At 38.6% G+C, this 18911-nt stretch overlaps 2 protein-coding genes across 3 annotated transcripts; both read left to right on the top strand.

Annotated features, from left to right (window-relative positions):
• The first annotated feature begins 926 nt into the window (after nucleotides 1-926).
• commd3 (COMM domain containing 3) lies at nucleotides 927-5947 on the top strand. The gene is made up of 8 exons (XM_054623075.1): nucleotides 927-1653; nucleotides 2570-2681; nucleotides 3806-3869; nucleotides 3975-4009; nucleotides 4730-4790; nucleotides 4869-4925; nucleotides 5028-5081; nucleotides 5727-5947. Exons 1-8 carry the CDS (start codon nucleotides 1515-1517, stop codon nucleotides 5784-5786), a joined length of 582 nt encoding a protein of 193 aa, XP_054479050.1. The 5' UTR covers nucleotides 927-1514; the 3' UTR covers nucleotides 5787-5947.
• Nucleotides 5948-6555: 608 nt separating this feature from the next.
• Nucleotides 6556-18060, top strand: bmi1a (bmi1 polycomb ring finger oncogene 1a). Of its 2 annotated transcripts, none has more exons than XM_054623074.1 (10): nucleotides 6556-6731; nucleotides 11624-11758; nucleotides 12436-12532; nucleotides 13139-13194; nucleotides 13729-13776; nucleotides 13944-14052; nucleotides 14885-14930; nucleotides 15340-15438; nucleotides 15650-15730; nucleotides 16730-18060. In XM_054623074.1, the coding sequence occupies exons 2-10, from the start codon at nucleotides 11647-11649 to the stop codon at nucleotides 17090-17092; spliced, it is 1011 nt and encodes a 336-aa protein (XP_054479049.1). In that variant the 5' UTR covers nucleotides 6556-6731; nucleotides 11624-11646; the 3' UTR covers nucleotides 17093-18060. The 2 variants fall into 2 exon arrangements, with proteins under 2 accessions (XP_054479049.1, XP_054479047.1); XM_054623072.1 differs by lacking the exon at nucleotides 6556-6731 and adding an exon at nucleotides 6942-7588.
• The last annotated feature ends 851 nt before the right edge of the window (nucleotides 18061-18911 follow it).

The raw sequence follows: 18911 nt of genomic DNA, 5'->3' as shown, positions 1-18911 counted from the left end.
AGTTTATTTTTTCCTTTCTCTGCAGCCAATGGAGTTCGTTGTCACATGGTTCCAAGACTGCATTACATGTGTTGGCATTACACTCTGATTACACATGTTTTCGACTGACAGAATGGAAATGTACTCTGCCCACACTCATGATGACTGCCCCGAGACTGTGGCAGGGAAGTTCCCCACACCAGCATAACCAGCTGATTCAAACAGAGAATCATATCAACACGATGACCGACTTACAGCGTTACAGGTAAAGGTTATTCACCGTGATAAGTGCAGTAAAGCATTATGCTTTGGGCGTGTGCTGCCTTCACTTTACACAAGTCAGATGTACATTAGTTGTAAAAACATTGCTCATGTTGTGCATCCTTTTACACAATCCACATCTCAAATGTCTTAAAAACAACAACAATCAGACATATTAAATATATGCTGGCTTCAACTGTAGCTGGTTTCAACTTTTATTATTATATTCCTTTATTGATCCCCATGGGGGAAATTCGAGTGTTGCAGCAGCTCAACTACACAGACACAGACAATAAATACACATACTATACAACTACACAGACACAGACAATAAATACACATACTATACAACTACACAGACAATAAATACACATACTATACAACTACACAGACAATAAATACACATACTATACAACTACACAGACAATAAATACACATACTATACAACAACTACACAGACAATAAATACACATACTATACAACTACACAGACAATAAATACACATACTATACAACTACACAGACAATAAATACACATACTATACAACTACACAGACAATAAATACACATACTATACAACTACACAGACACAGACAATAAATACACATACTATACAACAAAATAACTTGCTAGAATAACCTAATATAACCTAATTATTAGCAAAGCTGCATAAACAATGTGCTTGAAATGAAACAGTAAAATGCTGGTGCTGTCTTCACACAAGTGGACTAAAGTGTGGTTACAACATTCTAACTCTCCCAATTAATAATCTGTGTCATCAGTTTCACTTCTTCTCCAGTTCGTGGTGTGATTGAGACATTTCCTGGTTTCTGAGCTTCATTAGAACCTGATAATACACTACAAATATTATTAGCACTTTTTTTATAGTCTACAATTTAGCTTCAGACAGATCTGCGAGTGAATAACTGGATGTATATTCCATGTAACAGAAACACAAAGACACTGGGATTACAGGTGTATTAGATCTAAAGTTTCCAAATGTGACCCCCATCTGTTAATGAATATCTGTGTATTATTAGTCCACTTAAACATGCAGATATAACCACAGAGACAGTATTTTCATTGCACTCAAATCTGCTGCACAAGAGGGGAAAATTGCAATATAAAAACCACCACATAGCCCAAAAACCCCCATCTACATGTCGACCCGGAGGGATTTCTCCACATTTTCCAGCCTCAGCTCCTCTGCAGCCACACTCCACATCAGCTGATCCATCACGTGATCTGGTGTAGTGGTTTCACCCTTTTTGCAAAATGGAGTTGTCTGAGTCTGTGCAGAGAGGGATGCAATCTCTAGCCCATCCGTCCTCCTTCGAGCACAGCAGCTACCAGGTGCTGGTGGACGTGTCTTACCGGAGCCTGCTCTCCTCTGCAGCCGACCCCGGAGTCCTCGGTGAGCTGCCTCTCCATGCTATTAGTCCCCGACGTTTCTTCCGGGTTCTCCCTGTGTGGGTGTGCGGTGGAGCTGCACACAATCACACGTACGGGATGCCTTTTGTCATTTAAACATGCATCAAGTCTACTCAGCATCTTAAAACAAAGACTATTCCAATCAGCATTAGTCAAAACGTGTAATGGAGACCCGTCCGATTGTTCGCTTTAACCGATCACAGCAGATCTTTGAAGCCAGTGTTGCTCATTCTGACTTGGATTGAAGCACTATGCTATATATGACTAATGCAACATGACAGCAGGCGTGGTTACCTCATGCAATAGACACACACACACACACACACACACACACACACACACACACACACACACACACACACACACACACACACACACACACACACACATTACATTACAGTCATTTAGCAGACGCTTTTATCCAAAGCGACTTACAATCAGTAGTATATTACATATCATTCACCCATTCACACACTGATGACAGGCTACCATGCAAGGTGCCACCATCAGACTCTAACTAACATTCATTCACACACACACACACACACACACACACACACACACACACACACACACACACACACACACACACACCATGTGTTGTCCAACTTCTGCAGCATTCCGACTCTCCTATGATGGCAGAATTGCATAGAAAGTGAAATGTTCACCAGATACAAACAAACAAAGGACCCCTGGCTGATGCAGCTGAGGGGCCCCATTCACATGCAAATCATCATTGATTTCCATTCTACACCACAAGTATGGATCACAAAATCTAGCCTACATGATTATACCAATCAAACGCGTATGATGTGCCCGTAGAGGATAACAGGCTGCGTGTTATGGGCTAATATACCTGCAGAGTGGCATCCTCACCCCGTGTGTTTGTGCATACACAGATCAGCCCGAGCTGAAGCAGATAGACCAGATCCTGCTAAAACAGAGTCACACTGCAGCGACCACCTTCATTCTGGAGGCTGTCAAACAAAACGCAGACAAGTCAACCATAAGGTAGGTGACATCAGATGTAAGAAGGTTTCCTGTAACATCTAGCCTATGTTCTGCTGTAACCCCCTACATGTGCTAAAATTAGGTACATTAGTTGTCTGTATAGGGCTATGAAAATTGTGCACATATCACCCAGTGTGACAGGAAATGTGTTGCTCTACATCGTTGTATACTGTTTATTCATAAGGTTTGTTTCTAACCATATTGCATATTACACTATACTGTGAACTGCTGATTGCACCTCCCAAGAGACTATGAGTCTCCAGGATTTCACGATTAATAAAATATTTGAACAATGTCTTATTTCCTATAAAACTTGGAAACTATAAAACAGCAAAAATAAAACAAACATTGTGCATTTAAAATACTGCAAAGCCAATAAGTCAATCAGCCACGCTGTTGTGTCCTAAATGTATGACCCATATGTGTATGCTTGTGAACCAGCAGTAATGTTACCACATAGAAAAACAGCAGGCGATGTAATTGTTAGTTTGGGGGAATCGGCATTATTGAGCAACTTTTGAAATCACCTGCATGTTGTGTTAAATAATAAGTAGGCTCCTGTGTTTACATTTGACATATTGGTCCAGGTGGTAGCTTATTATAAAAATGTGTTTTCTCACAATTGTCCATCTACATTGACTTAACCTTTTGCTCTTTGGTGAAAGAAGGGAAGGGGATATTTTGATCACCAGAGTTGAGTGTTCAGGATATAGAAGATCATCACTCAAGTTCTTAATGTGTGAGAAGAACAAACCAATATAGAGCAATCCAAATTAGACTACTCTGAAAGAGTTTCCTTGTTCATTTGTTTTCTTTTTGGCTTCCTTAAAAACTCCAGCTTTCAGGCTGTCTTGTATTTCTCTGCATTCTAAAACTGCATTTTAACTGTAATTACAAACCGTATGTTAACTTGTTCAATGGACACATCAACTTTCATACATTTTTCATTAGACTCAAGTGGCACAGATGTATTTGTTCCCCTGTCGTCCCTTTTTTTGGAACGGAAACAATACATGTATTACTATTTTAAATTTAAAGTTGTCCAAAAAATATGAAACATTAACACTTTTAGGTCAATAAAGATGTGGGGGGGATCTGATTCAAGTGTTGTTTTGTTCTTGCAGCTCCTGCCTTGAAGAACTATCATTCAGTGCAGACAGAATAGAAATATTCTTTAGCACACACCAGGTGACAGTTCTGTTCTAATAAGTTCTAATATTACCTTTATAAAATATTTATTTTTTCCATGTAGGCTTGTGACTGTGACTCATTGATTCATGTTGTGTTTTACAGAAACATAGAAAGGAACTGGAGCGTCTCTTAGCAAGGTAGGTCTGAAATGGTTGGAGCTGTCAGCTGTGGAGAGATAAGTGGAGGTCTTGATGTTATTTTTGACTTTGCTTTATCCAAACTGATCTCCAAGATGAAACATGACATGTTTTTAAAGCTGCAACTTACACTGAACAATGTGAGTCATTGAAAGTTCATTGATGGTCACAAACTGCATGCCAACGTTTTTTCTATTTTTATTTTTTTTAGTCGACTCCACATCACTTATAATTGACATGAGATGTGAAAGAAAAAAACGCACGTATCAATTGAAATAGTTAGACGCAACTTTAAAGAATTGGAAATACCGAAAATGAGGGAAGAACAAGCAAGTTGTTGCTTCAGCAGAGAGTGTCGAGAAGGACATGGAGTGTGATTAATTGATTAATTGCAATGTAAATGCTGCTTTATGACGCGCTATAAACAAAAGCTCTTGTGAAAGAGCCTCATTGTCTGCATACTGATTTTAAACAGTTGCAAACAAACTTTTTTTTTTTTATATCTCACAAAAAAGTGTGACACATAAAACTGTTAAATAACCTCAAAGGGGCTATTTGAGAAACACTCAAAGGCTTTGGGGGATCCGGTTAAAATGCTCACATGAGATACATTTTCAGAACACATTTCTGCTTTTTTCCTCTATAACTTTGTTCCCGATTGTCTGTAATCCCTTTTTCATGGAGATTACAGATGCATACTTTCTTGTCCCCCTCCTGTAGCATAGGGAGGTGTCCACCTAAAATCAACGATGCTTCATGGCGTCTACAGTACCATGTGAAGGTACATATAACACGTTTTCGAGCATATTTTTGTTGCACATTTTTTTGTTTCCAAACCAAAATGTTGTTTCCCCGACAGAACGGTCAGGTGGATAAGGTCAACGAGCCTTTCTACCTGATTTCATTAAACACTGAGGTAAGACTCAGTTCTTATAACTCATCTTTCTTGGATGTGTTGGGAACGTTTCTGTGCGTAAAAATAAATAAAAATAACAATCCCGTTTGTTCCTTTTATTAGAATAAAGGACCCTCGGAAGATATCAACTTCACCTGCACAGTGGAGCAGCTACAGGTAGAGGAAAGTTTTCCTTGTGTGCTCATTTTTAATCTATGTGGTATTCTTCTGTCATTTTTCTATTCCAGAGTTTTTCCACAGTTTTCCAGATGCATCATTTAGCCTCCCTCAGAAAAATAAAAAAGAATAAAGAATACTCACTGAGCTGATTGGTGCAGGGCAGTTTCTTTCTTCAGACATGGGCAGCTTCCAAATAAAATACATGTTAAATTCTTTCATTATGGCACATTCGACATAATATAATAACCCAAAGAGCCTAGATACAATAAATTGCCCAGAACCCAGTAGATGCATTGGTCATGATGCATTAAGTTCTAGTATAAAAATAAATGCTGTATGGGCAAATGAGCTCTGCTGTTTGATGCTCTGTGTTTATCTGATGTGACCCGTGGGCTATTTAAATCACATGTCTGTGCTGCAGTCAGATTCCCTGTAAAATATTTGGATAAATCAATTCGTACTCAGTCTAATGCTCTTCAGTGTCAAAGCAGACAGGATGGAATATTCTGAACGCATACACATTTTGTTTATTATTTTATAATAACTGTAATTAATAGCGTTTATGTTGTTTTTTTTAGTTGATATTTAAGGTTATCTCACCGGACATTTTCCTATTAAAAAATGGTGGTTGCTTGTTTTCAGGATTTGGTGGGAAAGCTCAAAGATGCTGCCAAGAGTGTGGAGAAAGCCAGTCAGATGTGAAGTCGGTGTCCAGTTTCTTCTTCATTGCAAAGCACTGAACTTAAGGATTTTCCCATTGCACATCTCTTTATAGTTTATTTTGTACCTGAGATGACGTGACGTGTATAATACATGTGAGATAATTATCATCCCAACGTGTGTGTTTCAATTAAAAGAGAAGAAATCAACCACTTGTGCTTTTTGAATAATTTCAACATCTCCATGTGCTCACACTGATCCGTTTGCTGGGGACATGTTTTGTTTTTTTGTTGTTTTATAAATAGAGTTGGTGTCATTGTCATATTTGTAGGTTTTGTGTCAGAGAGATGTGAAACATTTTAGTTTGAATCTGGAGCCAATGAAGTAACTGGCAGACACGTGTTTTGTTAAGCCTGAATAGGATTTCTGCCATGTCTTCATGACAGCAGTATTTTTGTTTCCTGCAGCATTTGTTGCAAGAAAAAGGTCAGCCCAGCTTTCTCTGGGGGACTCGAACTGATGGGAGAAAAAGAAAAAACACCACAGACAGATAACTTAACTTTTTTCATTAGCTATATTTGCTCTGGAGGACTTCTGCTCCCCTTTTTAAGACTTTCTTTAAGCTTCCAGCGTCCACCACCCAGCTGAAAGTTCAAAGCTCCACAACTGAAGCACCACAGAGGCTCGGATTCCATAAACATCCGAGATGTCTTCATTTTCTGCGGCGCTGGCTGCAGGATAAAGGCTCCAATTCATCAAGTGGAAGTTGCGGCGCATTTCTTTTCTTTTTTTTCTTCTTCTTGCACATGTCAGGACAGCCTATGACAAAGGTTTGACACCAGAGTCATTTGTCACATGGACGTGTTTTTAACCGACTGCGTTGCTCTTTTCCAAGCAACACTGACCCAGAGATTAATACAGGAGCTTGTCTGCATGTTCTAGGGATCGGATTGAGACACTTTGACGACCAAAACGACACGAACTTATGTGAGTGCATGTGCTGCAGTTATTTTTAACACCAGAGAGACGACACACCATCATTAACCTACTTATACACACCCCCAATGGTGCCATTTGAGCGCAACTTGAACACACATTAAACGCACCTATTCTGGCTTTTTTCATGTTAAAGTACATCAAACTATATGAGTGTATATTATGTTTTGTTTTTTTTAAAAATCATGCGTCATAGCCCACATTAGAAGACCAAACCCTGACAGTCACCTCCAAGCAGCTGGCTTTGCTCTTATCCTTTTCACCAAACTGCGGACTATTTTATGACATTTTGTGGTTGAAAGGCTATTAAAATGCACATATGTGTGTTTTGCATGTTGTTTTAGGCTATTATGAGGAGAAACAGAATACACCGACAGTAATTCCAAGGCACCCTTAAGCAAGAAACCACGTGATCAAAGCGGGGCGGTCGAACTACAAGCCATTTTAGGGACGGTGTCAGTTTCACCACACACACACACACACACACACACATATACACTGCGTTTTTACTGGTGGTGGTGGTGGTAGGGGGGGTGAAGCGGATCTTTTTTGGAGGCAAAGTTATCGGTACCCAAGTGCGAGCTCTCCCCAGCAGAACCTGGGTTCTCTTCACGTCCGCGGATCGGGGACGCGCACGACATTGCGCGGTCTGGCGAGAAGAAGAGGAGAGTTTTTTTTTTTATTCGCACATCTGAAAACGCGCTCCGGTCCACGGTGCGCTCTCTGCCACTGACAGCGTCTGCAGCTTCAAGATGGCGGATCTGCTCCTATTCATTTTCTGCTGATCGCCTCCCAACTTTCATTGTCTATTCGCGTCGAGACCCGCCGATTCGCAGCCCAGCATCCAGGTACGTCTTAATTGGTATCTTGTCCAATTAACGGGGTCAGAAGCGGAGGTTTTGCACGGTGCGTTTTGTGGGGTTTTTATGGGTACAGATCCAGTGGATGTGGAGGTTTCAGCAGCAGCAGCAGCGACGTGGAGCTCTCTCTCTCTCTCTCTCTTTCTCTGTCTCTCTCTCTTTCTCTATGTGTGAGCACCACTTTCTTGCAAAACATGTTCCCTGCTCGGTCACGAACATGGGTTCTGATCCATGCACACCTGGTATTGCATTATATGTTATTCAGTGATGTGTCTGTATAAGTTGATCACAGCTAAGGTTTGCATTGCGTCCTTTGGATTTATGTAAAGTGGGAGATCTCAGGCGAACCAGGCTGTGCTGGCTGAGATGTAACAGCAGCAAGTGCTCCAAACAGTCCTTCTGTGTTCATATTTCCATGCATCCTCTTTATTTTATAGAGTCGAGATGTTTGCATTGTTGGGAACAGGGTGTTGTGTTGCTTTTGGCTGTGCGAGAATAAATGTTGGATTTATTAACTTAACTTGGATCGCTCCCCAACGTGACAAGGAGGCAAAAAAAAAATTCAACCGTGCATAAATGTTTCATGACGGCTGCCTGGTGGAAGCTGGATCATCGTTAAGCATGCACGGTGGCTGTTTATGGCTTTGTGTATGGTGATGAAAATTAAGAATGGTGGCTGGGTTTTTGAGAAATAATAAAAGAAAAATGTGGGCGACACGTCGGACAGGATACAAAAGGCTGGTTGTGAGTCTCAAGCAGCCAAACGCGTCGGTAGTTTCACTTTATTTCATATGCTTTGTCCTTGGTTTGTTTGTTTGTTTTTGTTTGTTTGTTGACATTTAGGCTCATAATGGATTTCCATATACTCTCCTTCCTTTGGCTGAAAGCTGGCGCACTTTGTGGCTCTGGATCTGGAGCTATAGGACAGGCAGACAGGGCTTTTGCCTCTTGGGGGATAAAAAAATTATAATTTTACTCATTTATGCTGTTGGGCACCCTCTGTGTGTGCTAAATGAGTTACAATTAATGTATTTTCCCCTCTCACAGGTCTGTTAATAGATGTTACAATGTATTAGAGACTGGATGGGTCGGTTTACAGTGTGTGGTGAGCACATTTAACACACCCAAACAAACTGAATATTGTTTGTGTTGACTTGAATAAGTTTCAGCCAGGGGGTCAATTAAGAATCTTTATTTCAAGATTTTCTGAATTGACTAGCTGGTTAATGTGAGGTCATGTTTTTTTTTTTTTTTTTTTCTCCCATTGCCGATTTTAATGAGGTTATTTCCAGCTGCTGTTGATTTACGTGTAAAGGGAACCTTTACAAGAGGAACTGCTCTTATAAGGGAATAAATGAGGTTAGGGTCATGGCAAGCAGCGAGAGTAAATCTCCTCATTTGTTTTTGGCTTATTGGGAGAATTAAAGATTCAGTTCTGAATTAATAGATGCTTCCTTTTATTAAACTGTCCAGATGAAAACCACATCCCATGTGATGTATAGTCTGCATCTACAGTTTATGGGGATCTTTAACAGGCTTGATTTTAGCCCATACTCTTGTAAAGCGTTTGCTGGTTGGTGCTGCAGCCATTGAGTTTCGTTCACTCATAAACTTTACGTTTGCATTGGTGGAGTGATTGACTTGAAGTCTTGTAAATAAAGTGAGCATGCAGCTTCCACACAGTTGTCCAAACAGGCTCCCCAGCATATATGTAGAAGTTATCCATCATGATCCATGCCTGCCAAGTGGTCTGTTCAGAGTTCTGTGGCTCCATAAAGTAACAGTGTGGGTCCAGAGCTGGCTGTCATCCAGTGTTTAACCAGGCTCCCCTTATCATGTCCATCCTATGGGTTACATTTAGACTTTTAAATGACTTTATTTCTGCAAAATACAGCACATGGTGCAACTGAAGTATCTTTTTTTTTTATTATTATTAATACTCATCGATTTAAATGATTGTTTCTCAACCTTCTGGGATACAGCCTACATCTCCATATTGGCTCATAAATACTCCGGGGTGCTGGATAAATGGAGGTGATGCTTTGGCACCGGAGGACTAAATCCACCGTTTGAGTTCATATTGTTTGTTATAAACTGGTTTTGTAAAGTTGAATGCCCAATGCTGAGGTTTAATAAATGGGCTGTGTGACTAAATGCATGGCTCCGAATAAAATAAGTGTGATCCAGTGTGTGTGTGTGTGTGTGTGTGTGTGATCCAGTGTGTGTGTGTGATATCCAGTGTGTGTGTGTGTGTGTGTGTGATCCAGTGTGTGTGTGTGTGTGTGTGTGTGATCCAGTGTGTGATCCAGTGTGTGTGTGTGTGTGTGTGTGTGTGTGATCCAGTGTGTGTGTGTGTGTGATCCAGTGTGTGATCCAGTGTGTGTGTGTGTGTGTGTGTGTGTGTGTGTGTGATCCAGTGTGTGTGTGATCCAGTGTGTGTGTGTGTGTGTGTGTGTGTGTGTGTGTGTGTGTGTGTGTGTGTGTGTGTGATCCAGTGTGTGTGTGTGTGTGTGTGTGATCCAGTGTGTGTGTGTGTGTGTGTGTGTGTGTGATCCAGTGTGTGTGTGTGTGTGATCCAGTGTGTGTGTGTGTGTGTGTGTGTGATCCAGTGTGTGTGTGTGTGTGTGTGTGATCCAGTGTGTGTGTGTGTGTGTGTGATCCAGTGTGTGTGTGTGTGTGATCCAGTGTGTGTGTGTGTGTGTGTCCAGTGTGTGTGTGTGTGTGTGTGTGTGATCCAGTGTGTGTGTGTGTGTGTGTGATCCAGTGTGTGTGTGTGTGTGTGATCCAGTGTGTGTGTGTGTGTGTGTGTGTCCAGTGTGTGTGTGATCCAGTGTGTGTGTGATCCAGTGTGTGTGTGTGCTTCAACTTCACCATGCACGGTGCTGGTTATCGCGCACACACCATGGAAAACACGGCGCAAAGCGAACCACAACAAAGCGGAGATTTCTCTCCCTGCTGGCCGCACACATACTGCTCCATGCGGTCCGCAGAGACGCGGGGTTCTTGCGTGATTTGCGTGATATCGGTTGTATTCGACGGAAAACCCCGCAGCCCATTGAACCGATACAGGCTTTTTTTTTTTTTTTTCTCCACAAAATGGCAGCCGTGCTGTCGGCAGCCTGGCAGTCCAGCCACTTGTGTGTGTGTGTGTGTGTGTGTGTGTGTCTGTATATGTGTGTGTGTGTGTGTGTGTGTCTGTATATGTGTGTGTGTGTGTGTGTGTGTGTGTGTCCCTCCTCACTTCCCAGCTCTGCACACCGACAGCTCTCCGTGGTTTTCGGTTGGAGGTTCTCTCCTTGTTCTGGTGACTGGTGACCAAGCCATGTGGGCTTAAAAAAAAAAAAAAAAAAAAAAAAGAGGCAAAATGGGTTGCCATAGAAACGCCCAGGTTCCCCCCCCCCCCCCTCCTCCCAGTAGCCCCTGTGGCACACCTGACGCAGTGTCTCCCAGCATCCCAAAATTTTTTGAGAAAACCTAAATTTATACATTTTTAATGGAGATTTATTATGAGACAAGTGGCCCAATTTTATTTTGAAGGGTAGCCTACACATGCAGCTTCATTGGTCCTATTTGTTGTATTATTGTTAACTTACAGGCTATATAGTTCTGCCTCTGCATCAGATTATCCAACTCTTCCGATTTGGCAAAAATACCTCAAAATCCTCATGAAACCCAGAATATTCTGTCCCATCGTGGCTCCTTCTTGTTGGATTAAAGCCCGCATGTGCTCTGCTGTGTTTGGTTTAAGATGAGGATGCATCGATCTCAAAGTGATTGATTTATGATTATCCACTGAATAATCAAGCTCCCTCCCCTTTGGTTATTATTTGATTTGCATAAAAGATGATGTTTCCTTAACACAGTCAAACAAACAGCAGACCCTTTTTCTTTTTTTTTTTTTTTTACCCCAAATGGTCCTCGTTGCGCAGTAAAACAACCCTGCAGCCCCTTTTGATGCCTCCTCTCCGGCCATGCATGCATTGTTTTGACTTGCTCCTTTTATTTATTTTTTCCTCCATGCAGGATTGTTGTTCCCCTCTCTCAACATGCATCGGACGACCAGGATAAAGATTACCGAGCTCAATCCCCACCTCATGTGCGTCCTGTGCGGAGGATATTTCATAGACGCAACGACCATCATCGAATGTCTTCACTCATGTGAGCAAAGTGACAAATACACTGGCTGTGCTGGGCTTTAGGGGGGAAATGTTAACATGCATGCTGGTGAGAATATGTGGCATCAAGTTAGAGCCTACAGGAATCTTTCTTGCAAGTTTCCCTGCAAATACAGTAACCAGTCAAAAGTTTGGACACAGCTTCTCATTCAACTACTTTGAAGAATCTGAAATATAAAACATATTCTGGTTTGTTGAGCATTTGTTTGTTTACCACATAATTCCATATGTGTTCCTTCATAGTTTGGATGTCTTCAATATTAATCTACAATGTAGAAAAAAATAAAAATAAAGAAAAACCATTGAATGAGAAGGTGTGTCCAAACTTTTGACTGGTACTGTACTTTGAAGAATGTAAAATATAAAACATATTCTGGTTTGTTGAGCATTTGTTTGTTTGCCACATAATTCCATATGTGTTCCTTCATAGTTTGGATGTCTTCAATATTAATCTACAATGTAGAAAAAAATAAAAATAAAGAAAAACCATTGAATGAGAAGGTGTGTCCAAACTTTTGACTGGTACTGTATACTGTAACTATGAATGCTGCCTAAACAAGCCCTTAAACCAGATTTATCTTTACCAGTGTAGACTCAGGATGTCCTTTCAAGTGACATGATGTTGACAGTTTTCCTTTCTTCTTTTTTTATGGTTTGCAGTTTGCAAGATGTGCATTGTGCGCTACCTGGAAACCAGCAAATACTGTCCCATCTGTGATGTACAAGTGCATAAAACCAAGCCTCTGCTCAACATTAGGTGAGAACTGTGGGGGTTCTTTTTTGTTGCATCTTTTTGTTTTTCTTCTCAGTTTGCTTTAATTCTTTTTGAATATATATTTTCTTTATTATTTAGGCATAGGAATCTTTCTTTAAGATAAGTGTTTGGAGGAGTAAACACTTAGTGAGTCTATTGTGCCCGATCATGTTCTTTTTATATTCTTTCAATATATTAATCTTTTTTTTATTTTTTATATATAGTTTATTGTAATGTTTGGCAGCTACAACGATGGTTTGAACATGCCTAGTTTCCTCTTTCTTGCCCTTTGTGTTTTTTCCCATTTGTTTCCCAACTGAACAGCTGGATCAGCCAGTGATTGGTTTTAAAGACACAAGGAACACTTGCATAATATATGAGATTTTCCACAGCCTTGAATACCATGCTTGAATGTATATTGAATACATGTGTGTCACATGCAGGCTGTATCTCTGCTGCAATGCATGTATGAATATATATATATGTTAAGCAAGGCTTTAAAAACAAGGAAGCATACTTGTTTTTGATATTTGCCTTCATCATAAACTTAATATAGGAACAATTCAACCATCTGTATCAGGTTTTCTTTTGCTCGCTTCCTCTTTCCAGGTCTGACAAAACTCTACAGGACATTGTGTACAAGCTGGTCCCTGGCCTCTTTAAAAGTAAGAGCATGATGGTTGGAACCATGTCTGTATCTAATATGTATTCACTGCTGTCTCTGCATCTGCACCCATTTTCTATCTTTATTTTGATCAGCTGTTTCATATATAGTCAGCCAGCAGTGTTTGGACTCTAACAACTGTATTACCACTTCTGTAAATAAGAAGTAAAGAAATAAGAATGTATACTATTCTAATCAAACCCCCCATTTCCCAACAAATTAAAAGTTGCACATATTTATATTTTTAATATGTTCATAATCTGTAATATTTTTTGTGTTACTTTGTAAAGGACTGCTTTTGTTTGGTGTCATTCTGTATGCTGTTGATCAAACCTCTCAAAATAAGTCAGGCAAAAACTCCATTTTGATTTATTGCCAGTCTCATATATTTCCCTCCTATAAGGAATGTTATTATGAGGAAATGGATGTGGAATGTATGGCAGGTTTTGAGGCACAGTCTTTGTTGTATTGAAATGGTGTATAATGTAATAAAACTGATCATGAACTGACCTGTAATTGCTTGTCTTGTTCTCAGATGAGATGAAGAGGAGGAGAGACTTTTATGCGGATCACCCAGTAGATGGTGAGTTAGAAAGCACATGTATAACGCACATATAACTTTATCATTTAATTTCCTTTTACTCACCCCAGTGAAGAGAAAACCAGAATTCTTGAAGTTTTGGATGTACACATTTTTGACAAATTTTCTCCTTTTTTTTTTTTTTTTTTTTAAAACTGTGTTTTCCACAGCTTCTAATGGATCGAATGAGGATCGAGGAGAGGTGGCAGACGAGGACAAGAGAATTATTACAGATGATGAGATCATCAGCCTCTCTATTGAGTTCTTTGATCACTGCAGGTAGGCTTTTGTTTGGTTTTGTTCCAATAATTATGAATGCTTATTTTTTTATGTAGTTGTTCTTGAAAGAGTAGTAAACTGATTATCTAATTTAGTTACAGCAGCAAGACAGTCATGATTATTACGTCATAACGTGCTTAAGAAATTAATCATATGTGTTGTCATGTATTTGATCAGCTCTTGTTTAGATTTGAAAGATGTATTGTCTCAGATAAGATACTGCATTCTAATTGATCAGATCCCCTGTGTGTTAGACCAATCAATAACTAAGGTAACCGGTATTAGAAAGCATATTGTTTTTTTTAATCATCCAAGCTTAGATTTTCTGTCCAGGACAATGGATAGCCAGGGCAGAAAACTGCCAAATGATTCATGACCTGCTAAGTTAGGTCCTGGACACACATTTTCCTTAGGTTGAGAAATTGGCTTCTATCCAAAGATAATTTCTGGTTATCACTTCTGTAACTTTATTTTTTTTTAATGGAAGCAACTAAAGAAATTGAATGGATTTTATGTTCCCCACTGTTTCAGCCTTAATGAAATTATTTCCAGAATTATTTTTCATTGTAATTTTTTTTTTTCCAATTATGTTTTTCAACTTTCGAACAATAAAAGGGGTTTTGACATTTGTAATTACCGACAAGTTCTGTACGTGTTAAATATAGCTAAAATATATACATATAGTCTGTATTATTAAATATGCTAGTATTTGCTGCGAATCATTAATTTGTGTTATTGAATGTAGGTATGGTGTTGGCACATGAAAAACTTAAGTAGACATAGCTGTAAAGTATTCATATTGTTTATATGATTGTTATTTTTTTTTTTGCAGGCTGGGAGGTGCAATGGAGGACAAGCAGTCTAAAGATCAAAATATGGTAGGTTGATTTCTGACCCATTCTCTTCTCTGCCAGTGTTTTTTCTTGATATCATCCTTTGCAACAGCATCTTAAAAGCAGAGACGGTGAAGGGCGAGCGATTGCCAACAGCTGAACTGATGTTGATTTAATCCTAATGCACTGCTGCATTATTCTATTCTCTTTCCATTAAATCACCTTTTTTAAGGCAGCAACTAATGATTCTTTAGTTTTCCATCTCTGTTGTCAAATCTGTCACATTTTTACCAAACATTGTTTCCTCTGAAGGGCTTCATTGTTTTGCTAATTCCTTTCCAGCTTTTAAGGTGGACCAGTCTGTAATGATTTAGATGTCTTGTCATTCTAAATCAATAAAGTTCTATACAAATATGTCATATGTATAACTTTGAAATACTTACATGATGTGCAGGTGGCTAACAAAAGGTACCTACAGTGTCCAGCAGCCATGACAGTCATGCATCTGAGGAAGTTTTTGCGCAGCAAAATGGACATCCCAAATACCTACCAGGTATGTGTTGATTTACTGATTGATAACTTATTCATACATTTTTTTGATCATATAAATTGGACATTGAAACTACTTGAATATAATGTTGTCGGTCCAAGGAAATTCTGATATTTTTATACTTATTTTCAAAATCTTATTTAAATGTAGATTTAGTTACTGTTTTATTAGAATTTAATGTACTCTTTTTTTTTTTTTTTTTTTTTCTGTCTAGGTTGAAGTCATGTATGAAGACGAACCTCTGAAAGATTACTACACTTTAATGGATATAGCATACATCTACACTTGGAGAAGAGTAAGAGATCTTTTTGGACACAATAGACATGATTTTCCACATTTATGTTGTCTAACTAAAAGAAGAAATCTAATTTTCAAATTTTGCCTGCTAATATATAATATTGTATTGATAATTTAAAGTCCTCTAGATTGTCAAAAACATTTAACTATTATCATATCTGGCTTATCAGCTGGAGCATTCATTTACACACCTTGTGATTTAAGTTTATTTTAAATGCAGAGTTAAATTACTTCAAAATAACGACTAAGATAACCAATGTTCATTTTGAAATGACCTTATTTAGAATTGATGTACTAACTTATAAATTGAAGGTCATATATTTTGATTTAAGTTAAATCAAATGGGCTGTAGGCATTGCACTGGAAAAAATGTCTTTGTTAAATATGGGTTTCCTCCCCTTTGTTTGTGGTGCTGACATTAATGTGGCCAATTTAAAAATATTGTTTTATCTTCTATTCTTTTTAAACATATAATGCAGTCAGATAGGAGGCTGTTGGATGGGTTTATGGACAATTTAATACACATTTCTAAATTTAAATTTGGCTTGTAGGCCCACATGTACGTAATTTTCTTTGGATTGAAAAAATATAACTGACCTGAATATATATATATATATATATATATATATATATATATATATATATATATATATATATATATATATATATATATATATTTGATTGTTATTAAAGCGAAGGAGAAATGCTTCACAAAATATTTTGGACATTTGAAAAAGATTGGTTTCATGCTTGAAATTTGAAATAATTAAATTTTTATTAAGTCATGTGTGCAAGAAACGAATGCATTTCGTATTTTGAAATAGGTGGTTTGGACAAATTAATTTGGAATAAAAAAATGTTGTAAGCCAATTAAGGCTGAAACCTCTTAGTGTAAATACATAGGCTCTGTTGAACGTGTTATTATAAGCTTATGGATTGTATGGATTTGGTTTTATTTCTTTATTTCTTATATTATATTTTGTTTTCTTCCTCACAGAACGGCCCGTTGCCGCTGAAATACAGAGTCCGACCCAATTGTAAGAAGATGAAGGTGAGCCATGAGCAGCAGGACGGCCAGAACAGCGCAAGTAGATCCGGTCCGGAGAGTGACTCCGCCAGTGACAAACCCGGAAGTCCCGCTGGGGCTCCATCCACTTCCTCGTCGCTGCCGAGCCCCGGCACGCCTGCGCAGTCCCCGCACCCCCAGCTCCCACACGGCCCCATTAACGTGAACGGGACCCCGCCGACTGGCCCCGCTCCTCCGACTCCCAGTCGGCCCTTCACTCAGTTCAGCAGCGGCAGCGGCGGCAGCAAGGCGCGGAAGGTTTCGCTGAACGGCTCGGCGACGTCCTCCGGATGACGTCACACAGCCGCTCAGCTAATTGGCCTACCGTTTCCATGCCAACGTAGTTCCATTGTGTAGACAATGCTATCTCTTTTTCTCTCTCTCTCTCCATTGGTTGTTCTAAATATTATGACATCACATGTAAGTTTAAACGTAGTGGAATCAGAGACATTTCAAAATAAAAGAAACGAGGAGGTCTGGTGGTTGGGGATGTTTTTTTTTTTTTTTTTTTTTAATGTGGCCTATGAAAGCAAGATGTTGATGTTGACAGAAAAAAAAAAGAAAGTTGGAAAAGAGATGGACAAGCATTTATCCCATTTTAAAGCTACATCTTTATTTTACAGAAGTGACTGAAGATAGAGTTTTATATTTTCTTCTACATTTTTTTCCAGATTAAACGTGTTTATCATGATTATTTCATGTGTTGGGATATTTTGAAACTGTTTAAACATGCATGCTCATGATAACACTTTTACTTTTATAAAAGAGGATTCTGTGTGTTTGCCCCAGAAGTCTCGTTTTGACTGTTTTTATTTTTATTTTTATTTTTTTTTGGAAGTGTTTCCAACATCGGTGGGTCAACGAAGGGAACATACATTTGTATGGCTTTGTTGGCTTTGTGGAAAACATGCCTGTGGAGGAAAAAAACAACTTTAAATTGCCTTTTACTGAAAAAAAAATCAGTTTCTTGTAGCTGCAGTGGATTCTGATTGCTTATTCACCACGTCTTGTTAAGCAGTTTTAGAGGATCCACCTGTAAATATAAACAAAATGCATATTTAATCAGCGATGGTGTTATTCTCTTTTGTCCCTTTTGTTCTGAGGGAATGACTTGGACTCCTGTTCAGCTCCATTTCATGCTCAATGAAAGATGTTTTGATGTCTCCAGTGTTTTCCGTATTTGTATCGCTCGATTGTATGGACAACTTATTGTATTGTTACTGTTGCACAGTATAAAACATCTAAATAAAACATTTTACACTTACTGCAGAATTCTGTTCGATTTGTGTTTGTGTTTGTGTGATGGAAGATCATGAGTCGGTCTGGTGTTTTGCATTAATTATTATTATATTCCTTTATTGATCCCCATGGGGGGAATTCAAGTGTTGCAGCAGCTCAACTACACAGACACAGAGAATAAATACACATACTATACAACTACACAGACAATAAATACACATACTATACAACTACACAGACAATAAATACACATACTATACAACTACACAGACAATAAATACACATACTATACAACTACACAGACAATAAATACACATACTATACAACTACACAGACAATAAATACACATACTATACAACTACACAGACAATAAATACACATACTATACAACTACACAGACAATAAATACACATACTATACAACTACACAGACAATAAATACACATACTATACAACTACACAGACAATAAATACACATACTATACAACTACACAGACAATAAATACACATACTATACAACTACACAGACAATAAATACACATACTATACAACTACACAGACAATAAATACACATACTATACAACTACACAGACAATAAATACACATACTATACAACTACACAGACAATAAATACACATACTATACAACTACACAGACAATAAATACACATACTATACAACTACACAGACAATAAATACACATATTATACAACAAAATAAAGATAGAACAGCAACCAAATAAAGGAAATTCACAAAGGCCCAGATGCCTTTGTGAATCAGCAGCGATAGATAACTCTGTTAAGGCAGAGTCTGTCTGTGATCCAATCATGTTTCTGAATACATTCAATTAAGATAGAAGCCTTTTTGGATTGTGTT

Source organism: Anoplopoma fimbria, chromosome 21 (genome assembly GCF_027596085.1).
Source record: "Anoplopoma fimbria isolate UVic2021 breed Golden Eagle Sablefish chromosome 21, Afim_UVic_2022, whole genome shotgun sequence".
Taxonomy (NCBI): domain Eukaryota; kingdom Metazoa; phylum Chordata; class Actinopteri; order Perciformes; family Anoplopomatidae; genus Anoplopoma; species Anoplopoma fimbria.
Note: the sequence above shows the minus strand (reverse complement) of the source record. Positions and strands in the feature narration are given on the sequence as shown.

Coding starts and splice junctions, on each gene's coding strand:
- bmi1a (XM_054623074.1), top strand. CDS start 11,647: ATGCATCGGACGACCAGGATAAAGATTACCGAGCTCAATCCCCACCTC. Junction 11,759..12,435: donor CATCGAATGTCTTCACTCAT/GTGAGCAAAGTG, acceptor TATGGTTTGCAG/TTTGCAAGATGTGCATTGTG. Junction 14,931..15,339: donor AGTCTAAAGATCAAAATATG/GTAGGTTGATTT, acceptor CATGATGTGCAG/GTGGCTAACAAAAGGTACCT.
- commd3 (XM_054623075.1), top strand. CDS start 1,515: ATGGAGTTGTCTGAGTCTGTGCAGAGAGGGATGCAATCTCTAGCCCAT. Junction 3,870..3,974: donor TATTCTTTAGCACACACCAG/GTGACAGTTCTG, acceptor TGTGTTTTACAG/AAACATAGAAAGGAACTGGA. Junction 4,010..4,729: donor CTGGAGCGTCTCTTAGCAAG/GTAGGTCTGAAA, acceptor CCCCTCCTGTAG/CATAGGGAGGTGTCCACCTA.